At 42.4% G+C, this 26,870-nt stretch overlaps 1 protein-coding gene across 1 annotated transcript in view; it reads right to left on the bottom strand.

Moving 5' to 3' along the window:
* The window catches only part of ADAM12 (ADAM metallopeptidase domain 12), a 155,576-nt gene that overhangs the window by 33,117 nt on the left and 95,589 nt on the right, over positions 1-26,870 (bottom strand). The window contains exons 6-10 of the mRNA XM_017733869.1: positions 22,981-23,046; positions 22,079-22,150; positions 19,895-20,064; positions 18,611-18,695; positions 13,693-13,841 (exon numbers count right to left, since the gene is read on the bottom strand). Coding sequence (XP_017589358.1) covers positions 13,693-13,841; positions 18,611-18,695; positions 19,895-20,064; positions 22,079-22,150; positions 22,981-23,046 — 542 coding nt within the window. The remainder of the gene's footprint in view (positions 1-13,692; positions 13,842-18,610; positions 18,696-19,894; positions 20,065-22,078; positions 22,151-22,980; positions 23,047-26,870) is intronic.

Genomic DNA, 26,870 nt, shown 5'->3' with positions numbered 1-26,870 from the left:
TTCCCCCCCCCCCCCCCCATATGTATATACAGATCTATTTATAGGGTTCATTTCTTCCAGTTCACATCCCAACCTGATTATTCAGCATTATGGCAATGTTTATACAGAGCCTTTTACCAAAAGACCCTGAAGTGTTTTACAATTATTCACTCAATTAAAATGCACAAGAGCCCCAAAGAGGTCTGTTAAGTACCACCACAGCTCCCTCCCTGAGGTAATATGATAATTGGAGATTATATTAATTTTAAAAGGGACATTTTGATTTTTTTTTGGAGCATACTTACTTATGGAAACAACTGTTGGTTAGCTAATTTCCAAAGGTGCAGAAAACTGGGACTGAACTTTGCCCAGAATTCCTGAAAACCCAAACCTGAGGGGCCATATTTAGAAATATCTCCGGCATCAACTGTGCTTTTTAGGAGCATGAAGACACTCAAAGATCAGAGGGGTGCTGCATCCCAGCCCTTGGAGTTGGAAGTTTCCCTAGTCCAACACCAGAATTTCCAACCCTTTCCATGACAACACCTTGTCCGAACTGACCACCGCAGTGACTTTGTGTCTGTCTCGACCCAAGGACCCTTTGAGATTCAAAAATATGAATATTTACTTAAATCTCCAAAATTCCTGATTTTTGGCTGACAACTGGAGAGGAGGAGAGCAGTACAGAACCTTTTACTGGAGGGTGGAGAGGTGAGCTTGAACTTGTTCAGACTCTGCAGATGTCTAAGACAGAAATATGTTAAGTTTTCTGCTGCATATCCTGGTTTTACATAAGAACATAAAAACAGGGCGGGGGTGGAGATTAAATTAAAGAATAGGGATAGGGTTGTTTTTGTTAACACAGTTTTAAGTAATTTTTCCATGGAAAAAAATGGCAAGACCGGAGAGATTAACCCAAGAATAAACTTCTAGAAGGTAGAAACTCAGGCAGCATGAATGTTTCTAGACCCAGGGAGGTGTTGATTTCAAGGAACTGTGACAATTTTCCAGCCTCCTCTAACTCCTGATCTAATTGACGTAATTCTTTTGCACTCAAAAGCACCCCCCTTGGTTTTAACCTTCTAGACATTATTACTGCTCTCCAGCTTTTGAAAACAGCTTTTTATGGGCTCCTAAGAGAGAAGAGCCTACCAGAATAAAAGTGAATTTGCTATTAGATGACATTTTTTGACACTCCAGCTCTTCTGTACAGCAAGTATGTTAATGAATTAGTAAGCATAAAGAACTTCACAGAATTAGGTGTCAAGCAGGAGATAAAATCCAGTTTTCTTTGATATTGAAATAGGTGTTCAAGTACTACAGACCCCTTCATGTATCAAGTTCTGTCACTACACGTTATTTCCTACACCTCACATTTTAGTAGCAATTGTTTAAAATTAGAAAAGTGCCATAATATGGAAGGACTTTTTAATCTATTAATTAGGCAAGCACCATAATATGGGAAGACTTTTTAATCCATTATTTAAACAATGTCTTAATTTCTAAGTACTTTTGAGGGTGAAAGGCACAAATGCAGTTTTTGACCCCACCAGCACAATAAAGGGGGAGCTTAAAGGGATCTGCAGATTGTTTCACACCCAAAGCTTTTGGAAACAGCAAATTGGGAAAATTAGGAGGAGGGGAGAAGCTGGAGGACCCTTTGGGCTCTTGGAAGCAGCTTTGCCCAAGACATCAGTCCCAGAACTGATGGGGCACATCTTTTTCAGATGATTTGGAGGGATTTAACTAAAAATGTAGAGTGGTTTCATATCCAGATAAAGTATTTAAATGGGAAGTTTGCTTCAAAAGGTAGGAGATGTCTGACAACCCATACTTATATTTTTAGCCTATTTTTCACTCCCTTGCTCCTCTCTTTTAGAGTTTTAATCCCTAGAGCAGCAATAAAGTAGAGCACGGAACTGGGCCATGTAGTTAGAGATGACATCAAAGCTCCTCTGTCGGAGTTCATGGTCAGTGACTTCAGAACAAGCCCAGATTTCTCCTACAGCTTTTGTCACGTTCACTACATGGTGGCTTCTAACTCTTCCAGTAAATAACTGGGAATATTTCACACTGGTGGTTAATTTAATTGATGTCTGCTTGGATGGCTTGTTGTGCTACAGAGGAATTTCCAGGCTTACTGGAAAGAAAGCCTTTCCAAGTAAATGTTTAAACTCTGCACACAAATGCCTTAAGTTTGTTTTAATTTTTCCCTGGGGATAGTGCAGATTCCCAGAATGAAGTCCAGCAGTCTCCCTTCAGGTGCCCAGACTGGATTGACACAGCCCCGGCTGAGCCTTGACCTCTCCCATTACACGGAAGGTGAAGTTTTAACTACCTGGAATATTCAAAAAGGCAGATTTATCATGCTGGATGTGGGACCTCAGGGCAGAAAGCAGCGACAGAACAAATGCCTGGATGGTTCCCAAAAATCCATTCTGCAAGGGAGCAACACTTAATGGCTTTATACAGTATAGACTGTCGTGGCAGTCACAAAACTGCCAAATAAAACATTATTAGCAGTTACTTTCCCTTTGACAAATGGATGGTCAGAGAAGTTTTTTCTTGGAGGAGAGGCCTGTTGTGACTTTCCTTTGTGTTCTGGGGGTGAAGCAATACTAAACCAATTTATCACCCCTGACAGGATCCTGACTCTATGCTGGAGTTATCTGCATTGCAAAAGCTCCCTGGGAATTGAACTCAGACAACTGTTCTTCCTGTTGGAAACCAGACAGCCAAGGAAGGAGCTATAATCAGTTTGAATTTGCCTCTGGCTCATCTTTTGCTCTGTTTCCTTTTAGACCACTACCTCATTAATAAAAATTTGCTGGATTGCTGAGAGTTCAGGTTTCACAATCTACTGCTTAGAATTTGAGGCTAATCCAATGCTGACTACAGGAAAAGTCAAAAAGCAAGACAGAGCAGAGGGAGGGATGAAAAGGCCGGGTCAGGTCTGGTCCCAGGCTAAGGAGAAGTGGGATGCAGACACCCTGTGCCTGCCAGCAGCTCCCGGCAGTGAAGGGAAATGTGGATAAGGAGCACAACCAGAGTGCCCTGAGTTTAAATTTGTCGCACAAAACACACCATCCTCAGCACATGATGAGCAAATAAAGACAAATGGTCCAAACCATTGCTGAAGATCAGCTTCCTACTGATTTCTGAATAGGGAAAAGGTGCTTTGGTTAGTTCCCAATGTGATTTTACAATCTGCTTGTGTTCCAGGCAGTTACATTCTGATTTTCTCCCTTGAAAAACCTTGGAGTTGATTTTTTTTAAATGGGCCAGGAGCAGATAGGATGGAAAAAGAAAAACCTGACTTTGGGAATCAGATTGATTGAAAGAGCTGTCATAAAGCGGGTATTTGGGCTCAGGAGACGGATTTGGGTGAGGATGAGCCTGGACATCAGGTGAGCAGATCAAATGACACCAAGTTAAGGGAAGTGGACTCCAAATAGGGCTAAACCCAACCAGGAGAAATCCGGGCCAGGGAGAAGGGATTTCATAGAAAATCCTGAGTTGGAAGGGACCCACAAGAATCCTCGAGTCCAGTTCCTGGCACAGACAAATCCCAAGGATCGACCCTCTGGATGGAGCACGTGGAGATGCTGTTCCACTGGGAAGAGCAGGAGCAGAAGCACTAAGAGAGTGAAGTGCATGGAAATGCCACTTATGAGATGTGGGTGCTGGAGAAAAGAATCTGAGCCCTGCAAAAAGCTGGGAATAATAAATACCTGGGGGACAGGCTCATACTGATTTCACTTAACATCTGTACTACCAAACTCTTAATAATCAGGACTCCAAGACAAGAGGATCTGACTTGCAAGCAGCATGGCTCAATTTTTTTTTTTCTTTGGGAAGATCCAAAGGAAAGATAAGTGAGGAAAAACAGTGCCAGAAATCAGTCTGAATTTCCCCAGCATTCCCACCTTCCCTGCCCCTGTTATGAGAAAAAAGCTCTTTATCCCATATCACCTAAATCACCTCAGAACAATGGAAGTGGAATTCTTAAAAAAATCCTAAATATATAATAACAAAGAATCACTTTTCTACCTTCCCCTTTCCTTTTCACAGAGCTGGAACAAAGAAAAAATTAGCAGCCACACTGTATTTATTTCATTATTTGAAGCCATGAGGACAGGATGGATCCAGCCATGATCTAAGACTTAGGGATCCTTAATGAGCAAATTAAAACTTTCACTCACAGGAATGAAAAGCTTTTGATAAATCTAAAAAAAAAACCCCATATGGATCCTGGTGAAATCCCGGCCTTACTGAAGTCCATGGGAGTTTTCCTACCAGCTCTGGATTTCTCACTGGTGGTGGTTGACTGCCAGGAGAGCATCAGGGGTGGAGATGAACACAATTTCCATGCTATAAGAGGCAGACAGAAAGGCTCCCTAGGACACCAGACTTATTTCACCTCTTCATTTTCAGTGCCTTTATTCTAAAATAGGTGGTTTCTTATCTTAATTCATCCCTGGGGCTGCGTCATTCCTTTGCAAAGGCTGAAATGGAGCCTCCCTGCATTGCTGCCACCAGAACCCCCCAGTAAATGTGCCCAGCACTTTGTGACAGGCTTTGACTTTAGAAAAGATCAAGAATGTCTTTGCAGGAAGGAAAATTTTAAACATTTTGCACATCTATGCCAGGCACAAAAGGCTCTGTGATTCCCATGACAACTGTGGCAAATGCAGCTGTGGGCATCAGTTAATTACAGGGATTCAGCCTTCCAAGTCCACATCAATTCCTTCAAGTGCTCCTGGGCACACAACACATGTTCAAAAAGGAGCTTTCATGTGACCTTAAGGATTTGCCCTTTAAGGTATGTTTCCATTTTTAAGCCAGGAATTTGGAATTCATTAACACCAATTAAAACCGGACACTGTGCTTAACTCTCCATGCACTGCACTGCAGATTTATCCCTGCAGGTTGAAAAGTTTGGCGTTTGTTTTCTTTTTTTTTTTTTTTTGATGAAACAGAAAGCCAAGATAAAGGGAAATGTCCTTATATGATTTGTTCTCATGGGTCATGGCAATAGCAGCACTGCAGGAGAAAAATGTCCCTCTCAGAGCTATATTTCCTATGGATATTACAGCAACAAGACAAAAGGCAGCTGAGCTCCCTCATCCCAGCATCCAGGCCAGGAAAAGTGGATACATCTCATGGCAGAAACCCCTGCTTGTCCTTAAGTATCTGCTATAAATAATCACACCAGAAGTAAAATGTGTTTTCATTTGAGAAGTCACCTCTCTCCTTGTCAGCTTCACTTACAGCAAAGTCATGTTGTCAATCTGAGGGCTCTCCTTGAGAACACACCAGCAAAGCCAAATATTTTCCCTTCTAACAGCCCATCCACTGAAATGGGAAAGACTAAACCAAATAAAAAGCAATTATCTTTTTTCTTTTTTTTTTTTGCCCCACAGCTCTGTGCGCTAATTGCTAACAGTGATCCACTCCTGCAAAGGACTGGGAAAAATTAAATGGATTTCAACCAACGCTACTAATTCTTCAACACAGATCTTATTTATCACACAAATTAAATATATCTGCAAGGCATGGAAATTATTAACAAAAAAAGAAGGCCAAATGCACTGCAGACGTGGGGCTACTTGGAGTGAAGGGACAGAGTGACATAAATCTATTCTGTAATCTCGTGGCTGTTTCCTACTAAAGGAAGGACCAGAATGCAATGTGCTAAATTACTGGGGCAGAGGGATATGTTGCTTAAAGTTGGTTGTTTTTTTTTTTTTTTTTAAAAAAAAGCAGTTGCACTGCTGGCACAACAGACCTAGCTCTGTCACAAGTAATTTATTACATCAGTATATCAACTTTATTAAAAAAAGAAAAAGACAACAAAGAAGTCTGTCTTTGTGCCGAGCTCAGCTCAGACTGGTTTGGAAACATAAACAGCTTCAGAGTTTAATTAGGAACTGTTTACATCTGAAAGATAATTTCATTTTCCTCAAATTTTAACAGAGGTAATTCCAGATAGTTCTGCTGACTCCAGAGTTTAATGTCTCTCAGCTGCCAGACTGAAAAATGCAAAGTGAGGTCTGAACAGCTGAAAACCAACTGAGAGGGGTCAGGGAATTCTGTGCTAACTACTAATGGTTTGATTATCTAACATTTAACAGCTCTGCAGCTACAAGATGCTGCGAGATGCCTGCAAGAAAAAAAAGAGAACCACTCAGTAAATTAAAGTGTCCTTTCCCACACTCTGTTTCTGGTTTCTTTCCCATTTTACCCTGACCTTTTGTCTTTCTCTATGTTTTTTGGGTTTTTTTAAATCTAGAGAGGTGCTGGAAAAAGTGTTTCTCCCTTCAATTTGATGCTGTTTTCATGGCATACCTGGCTGTGTCCCGGAGCAGTGTGCTGGAAATCTCTGGAGGGTCTATATTTTCACATCTGGGGACTCCAGTTCAGCCTTTGAATGACCAAAATGAGGGTGACCTGATATTCTGCTTCCTTGAGATCATTTTTCAAAAAACAGAAAAGGTGATTGAAACTAATACTTTATATAACAAATGACACAAGTGATCAGTACTTTCCCAACTTGTCCCTAAGAGATTTTCACTGTTTTATTTACTTAACTACATGTTTAAAAAGTAGTTAAATAAATATATTTTTCTAGAGTAGTTCAAAAATCAAACAAAAGCAGATGACAAAACAAGAAGGCTCCTCAGAAAACCCTTTGCAAACCCCCTGAGCCCTGCAGCTCTCCCGGAGTCCTCAGCCACCCATCTAAGATGCAAATATTCACTCGTGCGGTGTAAACTCAGCCTTGCTGCCACTGGCCTGCTTTTGATGTGCAGCCCTAAAGCTCATTAATGGTAATGAGGGATCCACGAGGGAAGCACAGACCTTCAGCACCATCGAAGGACAAAGTTGTGGAACACTTTAATGATGGGGTGCTGTTCCCTCAAACACTGCCTGAGGGGGAGGAGTGAAGGAGCTGCTGAATCCCCTCAGCCTGACCCAATCCTGCAGTTCATCTCCCCCAGTTCCATCAGGATAACTGCACTCCTGGACAGCCAGACAGATCCCTAAGGAATCCTCATTAATATTCATCTTTCCTCCCCCTCAAGCCTTGCTTTTCATTTGGATGGCTCCCATCGTCTGGATTCTCACACAGCCCCACAAATGCTACTCCAGTTCACCAGAGGCAGAAGCAAACTGCAGCACAGGAGCAACCCAGGTTTGGTTTTGGATCTACAGACCAATTTCTCTGCCCAAACCCATATTTCCAGCAGAAATATCAGATGGTTTTGGATAGAGACCCTGTACACAGATACAACTCACGCACCGGTGACCCAACACTTAATTAAGGAATATTCACTAATCCAAGTTGAGACTCCTCAGGGGATCTGGGGAACATTTCCAGATGCACCCTTGGACCCCAGAGGTTTGGGGAAGAGGGAGTGTTCTGATGCTGGACTCCTGCAATAACATCTGCATATGAATGCCAAAGCTTCTGCCAACCCTGCCCGTGCACTGAGCACAAACTCCAGAGAAATCTTCCAAGTCTGAGCACTGCAGAGATTGAATCAGAGCATTTACACCAGGAAAATCAGCAAGACATTCCAGAGTCTGGAACAAGCATGAAATGGGAATGAGGGCAGGAAGAGAAAGCAAATAAATAGGTATTTTAGATGTCTCTGATAATGTATTTGCTACCACAGAGGCTGTCAATAGAGGGGAGCCGATAAAACCAGTTTTTCCTTGCCAGCAGGAAAGGGTGTTTATAAATAAACACAAAATACAGTGTGATGCACCTCTCCTTGGCCACTGGAGCTAACACATGAAAGCAAAGCAGCAAATGAACTCTTCCTCTCTTGCAGCAGATCTGCCTTTCAAGAATATCTTGGGAATTGGCCTGTGAAAGAACAAATGTTTCCTAAGCTCATCCTGGGATGCCTGGACCACTTCTACAACAGATCCATGGACCAGCTCATCCCCACTGCGGCAAACAGGAATGTTCACATCTGCTGTGTCTCCTGTGCAACTCCTGGTCTTGCTCGGTGTCACTTGGAGCTGATCACAGACATCTGGTACTGCTGCTCACGAAAAAGCCACTCTGTTTCCACTTAAATATTTTATTTCACCTTAATTACTGCTGATGTACTCAGTGTTCAGTGCAGAATATCTAATTGCTCCTGGAGGGAATTAAAACCCAGTAAGTACCAAGGCTCTTTTTCAGTGGTACCTGAAAGAAGCCCACCTGATGGTCTTTCCCATTGTTAATTTTCCCCAATTTCTCCTCAGCAGTGCTTAATTCAAGACAATTAGTTTAATTTGGGACTGTCACTCAGCTGAGTCTTAACAGATCACCTTTGCTCTCACTCTCATTCACAAATAGGCAGCTTCCCATTGGGTCCCTGCTTTAATTCTAACCTAAAGGTTTTAATTTTACTTAAGAACCTATTGATTACTGGGGGTTTTTTGGGACTGGTTAGAAAAATGTCTTCTCCCAATTACAACAGTAAATGAACCCATATTTTTCTACGTGTGATTTCTATTCTGTGCTCTTTCTGTGTTCCTAATTGGTCTCCTCCCCCAGACCCTGCCTCCAAAAACTCCATAATTGAAGTGAAACCGTGTACTGAAAGGCAATTACTCAAAATTAGCTGTTCCTTTTTTTCCCCGTGAGGCACAGTTCCATAAAAACCCTCTGAAATAATAATCTATAGCTGAGAGGTTAAATTGATCTCATTTCTCCTTTTCTTTCACTCATGATCATCACTACACCAAACAGGAATTTCCACCAGCAGTGCCACAGCCCAAGCCCCACTTCCCTGTAACACTTGCAGTCCTATTTATCTGAGTAAATTCAATTTAAAATCTGAGTGAAAAGCACGAAGTGACTTTAAATTCCAGCTGTGAAAATTGGAAATGGGAACACAAGATCCAAGATAAGAATGGGGAAAAAATGCAGGCAGAGGGGTTCAATTCATTCTTGACTTTTCAAAAGGAACATCACACGGAAGGAACGTGACAAAGGGGAGTTGTTGTGTGGGGAGGTATCCTAAACAAGCTGCTTCCTCACTCCTGTGCCTGGCCCACACCTTCCTGTGTGTCAGCAAGGGATGCAGATCAGAATATGCCTTGGAACTCTTGGAAAAAGAGGAAAACCAGGTCTACCAGGAGCCTAGATGAAAACAAAAGTTTCCCAAGAGATATCCTTTCATTCAGAAGGTTGTTAAGCAAATATCAGCAGCCATGCTCTCTCACACATCAGATTTTCCACTTCTTGAGTATCTGCCACTTGTTTCATGTCTTGAAACAATAGTTCATACAGTATTTTTATTCTCCTGAGTATTTAAATTATTTTGCATTTATTTAATCTTTTCTCCATCATGGGCTTTGACAAGAACCCTCCAGATCAATGTGGGGTGTTCCACCTCATAATAAATGTGTAGAGAAAGAACAGGGTATGGGCAGTGGGCCAGACCTGAGAAAAATCTCCACCATTCCCATATCCAGGTGCAAAGAGGACTGGAGGGGACACCACAAAGCAGCCCTTTCCCCATTTTCCATCAGGTTGTGGCTATGGGGAGGCAAAGAGAGATGGAACAAATGGCTCTGTCCCAGGAGCCATTCCCATTAGCCCTGGCTGGGATGATCCAGCACCAAGAAATGATCCTGGGAAGAGAAAACGCTTCTGGCCAGGGGCCAATGAAAGAGGATTTTGTTATTGCAGGTAAGGGCATCCCAAAGGGAAAAAGACAACGGTAGGGTCAGCATCAGAATGGGCTTGGTGAAACTGCCTGGCCTTGGAGGGTTCCTGCTCTCATTAACCTCACCTAGGAAGAGAAAATGCAAAGACACCAAGGAGTGCTCCCTGTAGGAGGGAAGGAAGAACAAATTTCCACTGTGTCCCTGCAGACAATTCCCTGTGTGGATCACCTGCATGGAAACTAAAAGAGCACAGTGCTCAAGGACACAGGTAAGTGGCTGAGGGGAAGTTCAACCCTTGAGCTCACAGGAAGGGAGAACACTATCAAAATTTTGCTCCCCTTAAGGCTGGCAAAAAATCTCAAACATATCTGAACTCAATATTTCAACTTCTAAGTGGGAGCTCACCTGACCTCAACCCCCATGAATGCTCCTGTGCCCAATTTTGATGAAAGATGTGTAAAAACTTCATTTCCAGAATTATTAAATAAACAAGGGCTGCTAATTGGCAGCATTTTGCTCTGCAGTGCTAAATTTTGCTCACATTTGCAAGGGTATAAATCCAGACCCTGCACCAGAACTCTCTGGTATTTATCTACCTGGCAGGAAGAATATTTTCACTCCTAAGAGTGGACACTTTAGGGAGATATTTGGAAAACAAGTGGAATACTGAAGTGGCCTCACTGGCTCAGCCTAGTCCCTTAGTTTCCAGATAATGAGATCTCAGCAAAAAGACCCATAAATCTCTCTAATATTCCTTCTTTTTCACTTGGAATGGTCTATGTACAAAACAATTTAAAAAACTAGAGGAACATCGTTACAACATGTGCATAAAAACAAGGACAATGTGTATTACATATTCCTTACTGATATGATTAGTATCAAAATTAAATATATTTAAATATTAATATTCCTTCCTACTAACTATTAATTTTAGTACTAAATATTCCTCATTTATAGTATTTTTATAGGAACCGCCCCCATTTCTACAGAAGGATTTATGTGATTTTCATTGCAGATATTTGAGTGTCTCAAAGTCCTGGACTGACACAAATTTGTGGGGTTTTGTGCTTGATTTCATGTTATAAAACATGCATTTTGCTAAAGTAGTACGTCTTTAGACATTTGTAGCTCACACACAACTGGTGTTCATCCTGCTGGTATCTTCTAAGAATAAAAACTGTAGGAAGCTGATTAAAGGAGAGACCCAACAGAGTTTAAATTCTACCCTGATCCCTGGAGGTTTTTTTCCACCAAGATGTAATTTCCAAGACCTCTTCAAAGACTGAAACAGAAGAACTGAAAGAAATTACAATAATTGATGAAATCCCTTTTAAGTAATAAGCTTTAAAACATTCCCTTTTGTGCATGACCACACCACTGACTCCAAAGTTAAATTCACAGAGGCCTTTCTGGTATAACTTAGATATTTCCTACTTTTTACAGACATCAGATAAGGGCCTCTCAGTACTTTTTACACTAACTTCAGCTAGATTTTTTTAAATTCCACTCATTAAATCTACCTTAAACCAATTAGAAGAGCACGGAGTGAGTACACTGAGAGCAGGCTGTCTCTCTAAATGGATATGGGATGCTCTTAAGTTTTGATTTTTTGGCTATTTCCAGAGTGCATTTGAGATAAGGAGCATTCATTTGGCCTTCCCTTAACAGACAAGCACTTCCAGAGAGGAAAACTTTTCAGTGTTCCTTGAATAATGGTGCTCAAGGGAATATTGCTATTGGTGAGACACGTTGGGTAATTAAATATTCAAAGTGTTAATTTGAAATTGGTGAGATGCAGCTTGGCTCAAGGCAAGAAGTGTTCTCCAGGAATATTTATCACAGATTGGCAGCACGGTGTTGAGATAGAGCCTAAGGCTATAAACCCAAAGTTAGTTTCCATTTACAAATCAATAATCAGTGCAAACAAAACAGCCTGCTCAGGGCTGTGAAGGCCACAGCTCTTGCTCAGGCACAAGCTGGATGCAGAGTTTGGTGAAAATCCAAAGAGGGCATTACAAGGTGGAGCTGACTCCCCCTCCCCAACCCTGTGGGGTGCTAGAGGTGGGCACAGCCTTTAACCTGGAAGGTGCTACAGAAACCCCCCCAGAAGAGCTGAGCTGCTTGGAGTCATCCCCAAGGGACGAGGATTGGAATAGCCAATCCCTCATATCCTGAGGAACGCTGAGTGGGCACAACCTTGCTCTGACCTTGCCCTGAGCCAGCCCAAGCCCAGTGTCTGGACTGGCACATCCAGCACCCAGGACAGGATCAGATACACCCAAAGGACTCCAGCGTGAAGGCAGAATGAGGAAGGAGCTGTTTTAATGCCCCTCTCACCAGATGAGTTCAGACAAGGTCCAGAAATTTCTGTCCTGAGAGCATCCCTGTATTTACTCTGAAGTGGAGCAGCTGGATGCAGAACCAGTAACTCAGCTGAGCTGACTGGAATGAATCCTTCAGCAGCTCAGAGCCCAGCCCTGCTGCCCACTGCTCACCAGCAACCACCTCACCTCACCTCAGAGCCCTCTCCCACTTCACTCTGTCCTCACAGTGTGCACAGAGCCCTGACTCGTGCAGGATGCAATTCCATGGGGATAATTACCACCTATTGTCTCAGAAGAGCAGAGTTATTTTTCTTTTCCAGGCTACAGAAGTCCCTCTCATTCTCCACTACTCTCTCAACTCTCTTTTGTTTGTCTCTCAGCTTGCTGTGCTTGGCTTCTGGCCACAATCCCAATTTCTGCCCTGATGGAGGGTGACAGCTTTGCCTTTGAAGGAATTCCAAGGCTGCTGTTGGGCTGACCAGCAGGGAGCAACCCTGCCCAACACTCCCTGGCCTCTCCCAGATTGCTCCCCTTCTTTCCCAGAAACTTGCAGTCTCGGAAAAGGCAGAGAGAGAGCTGATCGCAATTCCCAGAAGAGGTTTTTAAGCAACAGATGAACTTTAAGCACACAGAGTGAATGCTGGAGCTGGAAGGGACATCAGAGAACATCCAGACCATCCTCTTGTCCTCAGGCACATCCAGCTGTACCTACACTGCTGGCAGATATTTGCCTCACTGGTTCTTACTGGATTCCAGTCACAGGCAGTATCATTCCTGCAGCTGGTCCAGTCTAACACATGGCTTACCATCAGAGAGCTCTGGCAAATCTTACTTCAGTTTCATCCTATCAGTCCTAGTTTGAACATGGACATGGAGAACTCGTTCCTTGTATCCTTCAGTTTCTAACAGGAATTTAAAATACATCCCAGCAAGCAGTGACAGCTCTGCCCAGGGTGCCTGGAATTTCAGTGTCTACAAAACACTTTTTTCCCTTGGCACAGTGCTTTTGCCACCAGCAGAGCCATCCTTCAGTACTGACACAAGGAATCAGGGAATATCCTGAGCTTGAAGGGACCCACAAGGATCATCGAGCCCAGCTCCTGGCCCAGCACTCACAGAAATGACCACGGGTTCACCAGTTTTTATTTCCCACATTTCTAATCTCTTTTCTTGGAAGATCTCCCTCTGGACACAGAACAGCCTTAATCCCACTGACCTTACAGATTTAATTTTCTCACATGCTAAAACTGCTCCACACTTACAACAGAAGTTTTGCAAAACTAAAAACCTGCTCTGCATGAGACAAAGAGCTTGCAGACTCTAATAGTGCACTTCCTGCATTACTGGATTTCTTACACACTCATCTCAGTCTTGGCTCATTTCCCATTGTGACTGATGCTCAGCTGGCCAGAGGAGAGAAGGTGGAATTCTGATTCACCACTTGCAGTGCAGTTTGTTTGGCTGTGGATTGGTTTTTTTAAAATTAACCAGTTGCTTACAGCACTTTTGTCTCTCACACTGGTAACCTGGAAATAGAAAGGTGCAATGGTACCTGTTGTGCTCTGATAACATTAAACTTTTTCAGGTTGACAAGATTTAACAGGTGCTGAAAAATCTTTTCCTTTTTTTACCTGTCAGTGCCCCTGAGGCACAAAATGAAACCAGAGATGTCCCACTGTAGCTGTAGCTTTGCCAGTCTCAGCCTTGCACTTACCCAGTGGAGGGGTTCATGATGCAGCCCCCCTTATCTGTGGATGCTTTGCAGTTGCAGCCCCTCTCCAGTGTGTCATGATTCATTCCAAAATTGTGCCCCAGCTCATGAGCCAGCGTCACTGCTGCACCCAGAGGGTTTTCTGAGTGATCCTTCAAAAAAAAAATCCACAGGAGAACCAGTCAATTCAGCATATAAACCCAATTCAAGGCACACATTCCCCCTCTGAGGTCCTACTGCCTGTCCTTTGAAATGCTTTATAACTTTAGGAGCTGTAGTTGCTGTGTTGTTAAATAAACCCAATTGTAAATTTATTCACATATACCTAGTGCAGAGTGGGAATTTCAGGACAGCCTGGCTGGCCACCCAGTTTCCCCAGGAGATATTTGAAAGCATTGAGCAGGTTTGAACATCTCTTTACTGGGGCTTGAAATTCTGCTGCTCAAGAAATCCCCCAAACTCCCAAGTCCCAGCAGTGGCAGAGAGAGGTCACCAGATGTGGAGTGTTGGAAAGGGCAGTAATTTATGGGTGAGGATGGGTGTGATGAGGGAGAAGTGAGAAGATCCTTTAGGATCTTGTCAGGAGGCAAATTAAAAATGCAGCAAGAGATTTCACTCAGTCTATTGAATTTGCTTCAGACTGTTTCTTTAATATCAGAATGTCCAAGATTTCACAAACCTTGTAAGGAAAAACCAAGAACCTTTGAAAATCTTTTTAAAATGAAAGGCCAACGCAAGCCAAAATCTTCCATGGCCTCTTATTAACCTACAAATACTCTAAATGTTGGAAGTGTCAGTTTGAAATTTTAACATTAATCCCTGTTTAAATGCTGATTTTTGGGACAATCATTTCTGAGAAATTCACTGCATGATCTGATTACAGGCTGCTGATCCGAATGACGTTTTGGCTTAACCACAAGTAAGAGACCTTTCCACGCTGATCATTTTCATTGAGGGAAAAAAATCCACCACACTTGTAAGAAAGCTTTCCCTGAAGGCATAAACATGTAATATAAATGCATGATCCAGTATTTATCAGTCAGTAAATGGAATTACTGTGTACAGCTGCCTGCTCCAGAAGCTTGCATGAATATATTCACTTTAAATAACTCTTTCAGCATCATCTAAGCCAAACTCCAGACTACAAAGAAGTGAAAGGTAAAACTGTCTAGAACATTATCCATGTACTAATGGAGGTTTTAATACATGACTTGGGGTAGATTTAAGAGTTTCTTCTTTCATCTGTCTGGGCTAATAGTTTTAGTAAATCATTTCTCAAATAGCAAATAAAATCGAGACGAGAATAAAGTCATTCTGAACACACCAAACTGCTCCTTCTGCAACTGGAATAAACTCAAAAGAATTTTATCTTCTCTCTTTTAAAAAGTGTCTCTTTTAAAATTTCTTTTTCCCAAATTTTTAAATCTTAATATAAAAATCTTGTGGCAGCCAGTTTGTGTGCAGTTTGTCCTGCACAACACCTACATAATGAGATGTCTTATCTAGATACTGGTCAGATACAGATGGATTTATCTTTGTGCACACAGTAATTGATGGAATAGTTAAAGAATTCAATGTAATCGAACCTGATGTCGTAAGAAGAGCACAGCCTCTCACCCAAATGGAAAACAATGCAGGGCTGAAGATTAAGAAACAGTGAAATAATTCCATATAATTTACCCCACTGGATGATGCTTTGAAATTAGGGCTATCTGGTCAAGACAGAAACTCCTCACTGAGCTACCCAGACACTCAGCCAATTGAGCTCAGACTTTATTTTTCCAGTATCTCCCCTACTTACTGAGCAGTGATTATATTTCTCTGAATGTTCTGAAGCTGTCAACTAAAACTAAAAACAAGGATTCACACAGTCCACTCCAGAAGCAGAGCAATAAATGATGTGAAATGTAATTTGGGACTTGAATAGGCAAACAATTATTCCAGCCCATGCGGTTCTCATTACTTGCTCAGACCCACTTGGAATGCAATTTTATCAGCTTCTAGAGAGGGTTTTTAAAAGAAGGAATGTGATGCCTCAGCAAAAGAGGTTATTTGAAGACAGCATAAATGAAGATTATCAAAACAAACAGTGACATGTTCCATTTGATACTGAGACCGCTTAAGTATCACAAGGACTAAAGAAATGAATAGCAATGTGACTTTGATTTATTCCACCAGGGTCTTTCAAAGTTAACTTGAGCAGTAAAAGTCATTACCAAACACATTTCACAAGCACTGAATAAGCAACCATCTACTGTTAAGACATTATAAGCTGTTGCACAAAACATGCAGCTGCTTTCAGCTGAATTCTGCTTCGTTCCACTGGGATTTAAATCAAATCCTAATAATTAAATACTGTTGTCTACAGCTCCAGCAGGCAAATGCCCTGCTCCTGGTGCTTTCAGTGCCTGTTCACTCAGTTCATAGAGGCACAGAATCCCACAATGGTTTGGATTGGAAGGGACCTCAAAAATCATCCAGTCCCACCCCACCTCCCACTGTCCCAGGCTGCTCCCAGCCCCAATGTCCAGCCTGGCCTTGGGCACTGCCAGGGATCCAGGGGCAGCCCCAGCTGCTCTGGGCACCCTGTGCCAGGGCCTGCCCACCCTCCCAGGGAACAATTTCTTCCTGAGATCTCATCTAAATCTCTCCTCTATTAGTTTAAAACGTTTCTCCCTTGCCCTATCACTATCTGCCCATATAAAAAGTCACTTTCCTCTTCTCTCAGAAGTATTTTACTTTTAAATCCACAAATTCAGTGGGCAACCTTTGGAAACAGAAGAATGAAGACTGAATCATGTCAAAGACTTCCTTTAATGTCAACTTCTCTTTGGTTTTTCTATGATACTACAGAAACTTCAGAGGAAAATGAAATGATAAAGGTCTTGTTAAAGCTTCTCACACTCACATGGCTGCTCTCTCTGCTTTGTGTTTCTCTGAAAATTAATGGAAGACAGGGTGTCACCTATGGAGAGAACTCAGCCCTATGGAAGAGAGGCAGGCAGGCTTCCAGGGAGGCATGACAGAGGAATTTAGATCACAAAGCAGAGCTGACTAACTGCAAAAAGAGCCAGGAAAATCACATCAGACAAGAGTCACTCCAGGTTTTGTATTCAAATGTCATTTCTTACGCAGTCCCTCATTGTCTTCTCTTCCAGAACAGGTGTTAGAGTGTGGGAGCTTTTGGTGTTGAGTGTTGGGGGTGGGATGGGTAAGAAATTGGCTGAAATTATGAGGTTGGCCAAACATTCATTTGCCCCGTGTTGAGCCACCTGAGCCCCTCACCTTCCCAGGCTAAGAGTGATTCATTCTTTCATAGAACCACAGAATCTTTTAGGTTGGAAAAGACCTTTGAGATCATGGAGTCCAACCATTCCCCCAGCACTGCCAAGGCCACCACTGACCCGTGGCCTCAAGTGCCACATCCACAGGGCTTTTAAATCCCTCCAGGGATAGGGACTGCACCTCTTCCCTGAGCAGCTGTGCCAGGGTACAGGTACCAATAGATATAAATATGTTTTGTCTACACCTGAATCAGCCTTTGTTAACTCAGGGGGTGGTTGGACAGCTGCACTTTTGGGTTTTGGGGTGAGTGTTTGCTTCATTCGGATTTGGCTCCTTTTTGAGGATTTGCTTAAAGAACTGGAGAACATTTCTGGTTATACTGTGCAAGTTTTGAGTTAATTTGGACCTCAAAAGCTTAAATTCATGGAGGGTCAGGGTAACATCGTGCTCCCCTTCTGCAGCCTGAACCAGCATTCACCCACAGACCCTGGGTTTCTCCTGGACATATAAATCAGTCCCCTCTCTAGGAGAACACTCTAAAGAAATGCTGATTCTTGTCTTCTTGTTACTGGAATGAACTATTTGTAATTATTTCTCTTTAAAATGTCAGTTTCCAGAGTGAAGAGAACTGACTTGGCAGTAAATTACATGGTGGAGTGTTTTAAATCTTCTGCTAAAAATTAAAAGGACAAAAAGTTCATCATTAAGGGCATCTCTGACTGCAGATAAAGCCAAAGCAATGAATGCAGGGCTAAGAGTCAAATGGGGCTGTCTGCCTCATCTGTGCCTTTACCAAGACTTGGGAGTGCACTGGGAGACACCTACAGCTCTCCCAGCCTCTCTTCCTCCTTTTCCTTTTGTACCTCTCCCCAGGTACCCAGTGAATAATTGTTACAGACAGCAGTTACAGACTCAGCTTCTCAAGCTACCAAGAGCCTGAAACTTTGTGTTTCTACAACTTTTCCCAAATTACGTGATTTGATCATTCTATTTTAAAGCTTCTTCCCTCTGTTAGCACAAAACACTGTAAAATTAAAATTAAAAAAAAAAAAAATCAGAAAGAAAATACTTCAGAACTCCTTCCAGAAATTGGACAAGATGTTTACTTGTGTGTTCACCATGTCTTGTATCTAGCAACAACAGTAATACCCTGGGAGAGACTCAGGTGGAATAAATGCTGCCATTGTTTGTTCTCACTGTCTGGCAATGCAATAAAACCACTGCTGCAAAGATGGAAAATAAGGCCTAACACAGGAAACTCTATAAATACAGAATAAAATCAATATAATAAAAGATTCAGGATAGACTGCTGCTGCCTGTAACACAAGTATGCCCAAGTGTACAACAAATACATCTTCTGGTTCTCTTCCCTCACAGCACCTCAGCACCTGGTTCAATAACAATTAGAGGTATAAACTTCTTGCAAAGAGGCCCTGCTATATTTTTAATGCAATATTTTGTTTTTTTCACTATGGAAACTATCATTTACAAGAATTCTGAATGGGGATATAAACAATCCAGAGATGGAAAATGGGACAAATGGGGCTGATGTTGTGGTCCAGGATGCAGGACTGCAGAACCTGATATGGTGTCACACCAGTTGGACCAGTCTGAGTGCTGTGCTTTCCCCACTTACCATGACGACCCCTCCAGACTGCTCTGCTGTGCACATGCTCATGATGGGAGCCATGCCAATGGTTGTCCCCTGGAAGTACACCCCGCTGCAGGAGAGTGGGAAAGGGGGAGAGGAGACACAGAGTCACCAGTCAATGCCAAGATATCTCCCTATTATTTTCAGTTTTGTACTTCTGCCAATCTCAAACAAAGACCCCGTTTCAGCCCCTCACATTTGCAGGTCTAAAGCAATGGAAAGCCCAGATGGGCTGTGCTGACTCAGCTGAACTGAACCCCAGTGTCCCAGCTCTGGGAACATCCATTGGATCTCTCCCGTTGGATCACCCTCCTTTGTTTTTACTGCTGCAACAGGACCCTTCTTCCCTTTCTTTGTTTCTGCTGACTGAAGTTGGGAACAGAAGTACAAGCATAAAAATAATGTCTCTAACTCCAAGAAGGGTTATTGTAATGCAAGGGGAAGTTTATGTGCTACTCGTGATGATCCACAGCCTAGAAAGTAATAATTTCAAACAAAGTGTTATTATGCATAGAGAGCAATCAAATATCTCATGAGGGACAGTTTGGAAAGGCTCAATTTATTCTTACTCAGGTAACGTAGGAAGTAAATAACTCCTTTTAATTACTGAGACATCAGGTGTGTTCATCTGTTCAGTATAAAGAATAGTCGATTGATCAAAATAACACCTGATTCAAGAAAGAGGTGTTCCCCTTACCTTTTTTTGTAAGAGTGCTTTTACTTTCACAGAATCATAGGCTGGTTTGGGTTGAGGGGGATCTTTACTCAGTTACTTCAATCCAAGAATAAACAGCAGGGTAAAATATGTGTTTATTGTTTAATTTTTGAATCACGAGTGCAAATGAATTGTCTAAATTAGACAGCATTTTAAAGCATACTGAGGTCTTTTCACTAAGAAATAGGCTTCACACTGGGGTCAGAGCAGGACTGCCTTTTCCAGTGACAATTTGGACTGAGACCAGTTTAAACTGGTTGCAAATTCATACCCTGAGTATACAGCAGTTTATTACAACCTTCTGCTCTACACGGGCTGTACTCAGGACAGGCTTCGAGTACCAGGGCTGGGGAAGGAACTCGACTGAAGCATCTGCTGAAGGGCCCTGCAGAGTGTTTTTGTGTTTGATGTTCGCAGAGGGGAAAGACAAACCCTCAGGAGCACAGATGTTCCTCCCAACAGCCTAGCAGCTGGGGAAGGACTCAGTACAGCTATCCTGAAATCCCCCAAATCCCCAAAATCCCAGCAGGTATCAAACCCAGAGTCAAGTCTACCTGATCAGCTGTGCATTGTCGTGGGCTTTACGAGGTAGGAGTTTGAGCTTTCTCCAGTCCAGAAACTCGTGCAGGCTGGTGAAAGGGTCTTGGGAAATGGAGCACTTATCCATGTCATTCCACACCTCCACTCCGACCAGGGCCACTCGGATATTTAGTGGCCTGTAGAACTGAGAAGAGGAGAAAAGTAGGAAATATGCATCTAAAAAACATTTCAGACCACGTTGGATTAGAATATTTCAATAAAAGCATAACGACCCTTTCTTGTAGATATTAAAACAATTTAGTCTTCAGGGCAAAACACCTGATAGGACTCAGACAAAATATTTCCAAGACTTCCAGCAAACAGTTCTGGCCCAACTCAATACCCATAAGGCATTCAAAGAGATCCAGGGATTTCCTGCTTCTCCGTGTCCTACCCAACCCTGCAACTCCCTCCCCATGGCCTTCAGTTCAGAATGGACTCTTGGCCATGGCAGGTGACTCTCCCAGGGCTGCCCCACCCTGGATTGCCCAGATCCAATTCCAGAGAGACAGGAACTGTGCTGTGCTATGGTTGTGGTTCATAATAATAGCTGAAAATGAGCCAGGGTCATCAAGTCTTGCTCAGAGCAGATAAAACCAAGTGATTTTATCAATTCCCCCACCACAAAAGCCATTTTGCTGCAAGAGGGGAGCCAGAGCAACCTTAGCAGAGCCACAACAGCAATTCTAATGTGAGACTAATGTGAGGAAGGAGTCAAGGATTGATCAAGTCCAGATCTGCCTGACAGGCTGAGGAAAACATACAATAGATCTTTGTCTTGTTTCTATGCATTACAGTCATTTGCATAACACCGGCATTTGTTGAGCATAAATTAAGCATGAAACAAAAAATATATTACAATATGCAAAATTAATTTTGAGCAGGTAACATATAAACACCTGTCCTCTGGCAATAAGTCAGCAAGACAATTATGGATGAGGTAGAGGTGTCTTCAGCAGCTTGTTTTTAATCAGGAATGCTTCTCCTTGAAGTATTGCCCTTGAAGTACCTCTCGGTAAGTTCTCAGATAAATTAAGACCCTCTCAGTTATAATTTCACTACGAGACTCCTAATTTTTTCTGGCCATACAGCCCAGAAAAAATAAACTCTAATTTGTTCAAAATCCACTCTAGAGGACTCTTAGCCTTTATTGTTTACTGTCAAGAAATTATTTCAAGACCAAAAGAATCCAGTGTATGTCTCTCTCTATTATTGCTCTCACTCAGCCACCAACTTCTGCTTCCTTATTTTTAATTCTGCCATCTTCCTTGGATTATATGTCTTATTAACTGTGTTTTCACAGGCCTTTGCTGGCCTTGCAACTGCACCTTCCCTTGTTGCTGCAAATGACTTTGTTCTCCAAATTCCTCTTCAAAATAATCCTCTTTTTTTCTATAGGATGTTCCATAGGTGATTATTCCCCAGTGAATAAAATCCCAGGGCTAAGTTGTGCTTTTCCTTATGAATAGGCCTTTGCATTCTATATACAGCAGAGCAGAGCTCATGGCTTAGTGTATCAAAGCACAAGTGAAAGGTTTAAATTTGCTTCTCCCGTCTGGCGAGAAGCTTTGCTCTGAAATACTGGAGTATCAGGAAAGCTGCAGGGTTAACTCCATGAAAGGTGAGTGGATGAGGAGATGTGGCTATGATTTAATAGCAGAGGAAAGCGATTTCACAGCAACACCCTTCAGGAGGTGTAGTAAGGTTGGGAAAAGAGAAACAATCCTGTGGCAATCTGTTTATCCACTACTTTTCTTATCCCATACTGTTCCCCCGCTTTCCCTTGCCCCTTGGCCTGGCCACTCCCTTGGGCTCTCTCTGTGGGTTCCTGTACCCCAACTCGCCCATGTACCGCCCCTGTGATCTGACAAAACCCCCCGGTGCCCGGATCACCAGCTCTCTCTGCCTCTGGGGATGGCCAGGACAAGATGTAACATTAAGGATCTTTGGAACCCCAGTGAGGGTCCCTTCTCTGCCTCCTTTGCTGTCACTGGGTTGTAGAGCTGATAGCTGGCTGGAGCAAAACGGCAGAGCCGCCCAAAATGGGCTACGGGAGGGCGAAATGGTCACAGGGCCCTAAGCAGCCCTGCTGAGCTCTCAGGGAAACCTACAGCTTGCTAAACCAAACCTAGCACTACAACACTATCCCATGTTCTTACCTTATCAACGTAGTTTGCGATTTCTATCAGCCTCTGCTTAATTTTTTCCACATCTTTGCCTTGTCTCTGAAACTTGGAATGTAAAGGATCAATGTACCAGCAGCACAAATGTCAGTGTTTTCCCCCCCACAAGAGCCAGCACATCAGGGATGTTTGGGAATTAGGGTGCAGCCAAAAGCCACCAGCAGACTCCTGTTGGATTCACAGGACCATAGTCTGCCCCAAAAGAAACACAGCGGTGGGAGAGGATTTTGGTTCTCGTGAAAAGATTTTAAAATCTCCAAGTGTTACACAGCGGTCTTTTCAGGACTGATGTTTTGGGAAAAAGTTCTTCTCTTAGCAGGTCTTGCAAAGAGTGATTGCAATTCCCTGAGTAGCAGTGTTCAAGGAGACCAAAAAAAAAAAAAGAGCAGCAAAATAATTCAAGCCAAGATTCAGATCTTTGCCATTCAGCTCACTGGAACATCTTTACAGCCAGTGCTGGGTACTTTGAAGCTCCCTTCGCAAACCATCAGGAAGGCAGTCATGCTCCATGGAATGTGATGGCAAAGCACTGCTTCAGGAGCACTGACAGCCCCACTGAGGGCAGAGTGAATGGCAGTGAGGACTTAACTTGCTCAAGGAATGAATATTTGCCTCTTCTTCCATACTGACAGACACCCCAGTTAGTTCAGAGTGAAACTCCTTAGGAAGTATTGCAAGAAATTTTGCAGTTGAGTATCAGTATTGTCCTCTCTTAATAACTCCTTCCCTTGCTCAGCCCTTACTAGGGAAGGTAATTTACCTCAGAAAATCACCAGGTTATTGACTGAAGCACCTTATTTGCAGCACCATGGTAACTGAACTGGGCTGCCCCTTTCCTGCTCACGCTTCCCATAACTTTTTATTTTGCAGTTCCTTACCTCACGATTATCTGCCACAATAACAAGCTCCACATACTTTGTTGTCTTCAGAGTCTCCCTCTTGTACTGTCAAAAAAAATCATAGAAGTCTTATTTTATTTTCAGCATTGATACAACAAAGTGCTTGCAAGAGGAAACACCCAGTGCCTCAGATTTCCTACATTTTACTATGATTTTACTACATACAAATTTGTAGTGTATTCCTCCTCCTCATGGAAGTCTTCCTTACTTACAAAGCCCCTCAGGATTTGATCACAGTAAGCAGGAGAGTGGTGTAAAATCTCTCTCAACCTTTCAGCTTTCTGCAGTTGAAGTGTTTGAGTTATCTTTCCTCACAGGAGAATATCCCCTCTAGCAGAAAGACCTTTGCTATTTCCAAGGCACACTTAAAGGGATGAGGTAACTTCTAACAAACGTTTCACAAAATAGACAAACTGGTTACTGAGAAAAATGAGAGATAAAAAGATATTGAGTGAAGCAGAGAAGAGGTCAAGCAGTCAACTGATAAATTATGTAGGAAGAAAAAACCCAAAAATGAAAAAAGTAGGACCAACTGTGGTGTCTGGGGAAGCAAATTAATACTTGAAAAATGGAAGGCACACATTTAATTTTGTATCTGCATACTCATACAAAATGCAGGTCTAAAAGTATCATAATGTTTAGCTGAAAAAACAAAATCACTGAAGAAAGTGAAATGACTTTCTAAGAGTACAAAACATATCACAGCTCCTTTGCTACCCTAAATTTAAGTGACCTATTAGTGCCTGTGAAAGTTCTGTGATTTACAGCAGCAGCATCTTTCCTATCATTCCTCCCTTGTGTCTGGAATAGGATATTTAGGGAAAAGAGGTCTCAGCAGAATATCTGATCTTCCTGCCAGAACTGAAAGGGCTTAAACAGATGTATGACCTACAACTGACCATGGTGTCTTGAGCTGCAGCAAAGCTCTTTAACCTAAAACATAACTAAAGCTTTCCAAGGAAAACTGTTCCAAGGCAAACTGAGTGATCCCCAGTGCTGGACATTGCCTTCCAGCCAAATTTCACAAAGTTTTCTTCACATTATCTAACTGTTCGTCTTCTTTATCTGCAGATTAATGATTTTGATGTTTTGCAACAATTAGAGAAGAGTGAATGATGCAATCTTTAGTATCTGACTTTCAAACTCATATTTAAAGTGTTGCAAACTCCAGTAACTTGAAAAGAGTTAAGTTTCATTTGGACAATATTTATGGATGGAGAGAGGACTAAAAGCTGCTGTTCATGAACTAAACATCAAGGATGCAAACACTTGACAGGATTACACTTATTAGGGGCTCTAGCAAATGAGCTGAGTAGATACTTTTATAACTTCTGGTATTGGGGTGTGATGTCAGTCAGACATGAGTGAGGTGCCACAAAAAGCAAATGGCCATGTGGCTGCAGTTTGTGATGGATATGACCTCTCAGACACTAAAACTCTCACACCCTGAAATTTATCATGAGGTCCGAAAGAGATGTGTCTCCAAGGTGCCCCTCATCCTCCTCCAAGGGAAGAAAATACGATACAGGAAAATCTGAGTTCAAAGGTACAAGGAGAGCTCTGTTATGTCAGTCAGTTTAGAACATTTCCCTCTTACCCAGAGTAAAACTGTTTGGACTGGAGAGAGTGAGCTGGAGAGAAATTGGCTTGCAGGTATAAAAATCACATAAGCCTCTGGTGACTGACTTGCATAACAAATCTGTTCCTGCGATTTGCCCAAAGGCTATGTGCATTCCTAGGATACAATATTTATTGATGAAATACACCTAATTATGGCTTCTTTCAGCTTGCTTTCTGCAGCCAGCTGCACCAATGCACAACCCCTTTGCTGAGTTAATCCTTCAGAGCTGAAATGAACACTCAATGACACAGCCACGAGAGGCGGGGGACAATGGGCTTTGTTCCACTGACCATTTGCTCTCTCCTCTGCTTCTTCCACACCTGTTCCTGCCACAAACCTGCTGTCCCAGCAGCTGTAGCCCTTCCTCAGACTTCCCTCCTTGGGAATTGGCACACCTTGGTTTGACATTGCAGAGGTGCAGCCTCTCTTTCTCCACGCTCTTAAGAAGTCACCTGCTTGGTTGTGGCTACCAGCACCACCTAAATGGCTCTTTTTTCTTTGTGGCTACAGAGAAAATTCCCTACTGCAGGGTCTGTCCCACACACCAGACATTCTGCAGGGTCCTGTCTCAATGGTGCTCAGCTGTAACACTCCTTGGTGCAATTTGAGGGTCCAGTGAGTCATGAAATGACCCAGTACTTACAGAGACCCCGCTCCAGCGGGGCACAGCCTGTTTGCAACGTCCTCTGCAGCTCCTGCCTTGCCCCACTGAAGCTCCTGTTTGGATTGGGAAGCTGAGTCTGCTGCTTGTCCCATCCTTTGTCTGTACTTACATCTAACCCAAAGGCCCTCTGTGATATATTGATCTCACATTTCAGCTCTGCTCAATAAGAATTTTGCGTAGGTGGTTGAGTGAAGAGTCGGGGGAAAAAACCAAACAAAAATCTTCCCCCAGACCTGTCAAGAAGCCAAATATTTTCATCATGCCCTGAACCTTAGGCCAGATTTCTGCTTAATTCTGTCACCCAGTGTGACTTGGAGCAGCTTTATGTCTCCCCACTTTGCAGGTCATCTTTATTCAGTGTATCCAGTGACAGACTGCTTAGTGACAACACTGAAATATGAAAACTCACTCCACACATTACATTTGACAGCTTTCAAAATTCTTACATTAGAAGTCTAACCAACTTACTCATTAAATGTATTGTACCTATCCATATGACGTGACTGCTGACAGGTTTTATAATTATGTCCACTGAACCACAGCAAAAATATTTTTCGGATATTTAAAGTGAAATCTGGGATGTAGTTGAAGGCACCAGCAAAATGGGAGAACCATAAGGTTGATAATAAAATGGCTCTGATTGTATCAGCTTGTTACCTGCACACATTTTATTTCTTTATTACATTGATTACTTCAGTGGAATTCAGTCAAAGTCACAAATAACTTGGGGAAACCTTAAGAAGTTATTTTTCCAATATTTCCCACCCACACATACTTTTCGAAATACATTTAATTCTTAAAATGTTACATGCAAGGGCTAATGCTCTAGATGTAATATTTAATACTCCTAAAAATGTAAAATAAATTAATTCCATTGCACAAATTATACCTAGGGATGTCACTTAGGTTGCTTTCTGTAACAATGGATCTGGTGCAAAGCCTGAGTCATACGTGTGAGTCCAAATCCCCATTTGTAACATTTAAGAAATGCTGATGGCAGATTTGTATTATTATATAATTCCTGAACAACTAACCCAGCCTTTTCTACAATCCTCATCCAATATACAGATGAATTTATTACAGCATTTCCTCTCCCTGGTTTTTAGTTCATTTAATTTCTGGTTTCTGTTAGCTAGGTGCGTCTCAAATGAAGCACATTTCTGCCAACATCACAGCAACTACAATAATACAGCTGTAAAATAATATGCTGAGAATTTGTTTTGTCTGCATAAGAGACTTTTCTACTAAAATTTAAAGGTTCCAGACCTAGTATTAGCGAAGTATCCCAGCTATCACATTCTCTTTCATCTTGGGAGGGCAAGAGCTTTTCCAGACATCGCTCAGTATTCTTAGGGAGCCTTAAATTCTAGTTGTAACCATACAAGAACCAAACTATATGACCATAATACGAACCCATAAACTTTTCTGTGTTGAAAAGAAAGTGAAAAGCAAGTTAGGGAGAGCCGAGGAAAAGTAATAAAGCTTTAACAAATAATTTCAAGGCCGCACTTCAGCAGATGACACCAAGGGAAGTTGATGATGTGGGTTAATGTTTTGCTCAGTAGAGACTCTTGCGGTAGGCGC

The sequence above is a fragment of the Corvus brachyrhynchos genome, unplaced genomic scaffold (assembly GCF_000691975.1).
Source record: "Corvus brachyrhynchos isolate BGI_N302 unplaced genomic scaffold, ASM69197v1 scaffold514, whole genome shotgun sequence".
Classification (NCBI taxonomy): domain Eukaryota; kingdom Metazoa; phylum Chordata; class Aves; order Passeriformes; family Corvidae; genus Corvus; species Corvus brachyrhynchos.
The sequence above is the reverse complement of the archived record's forward strand: the minus strand, read 5'-3'. Positions and strand labels throughout refer to the sequence as shown.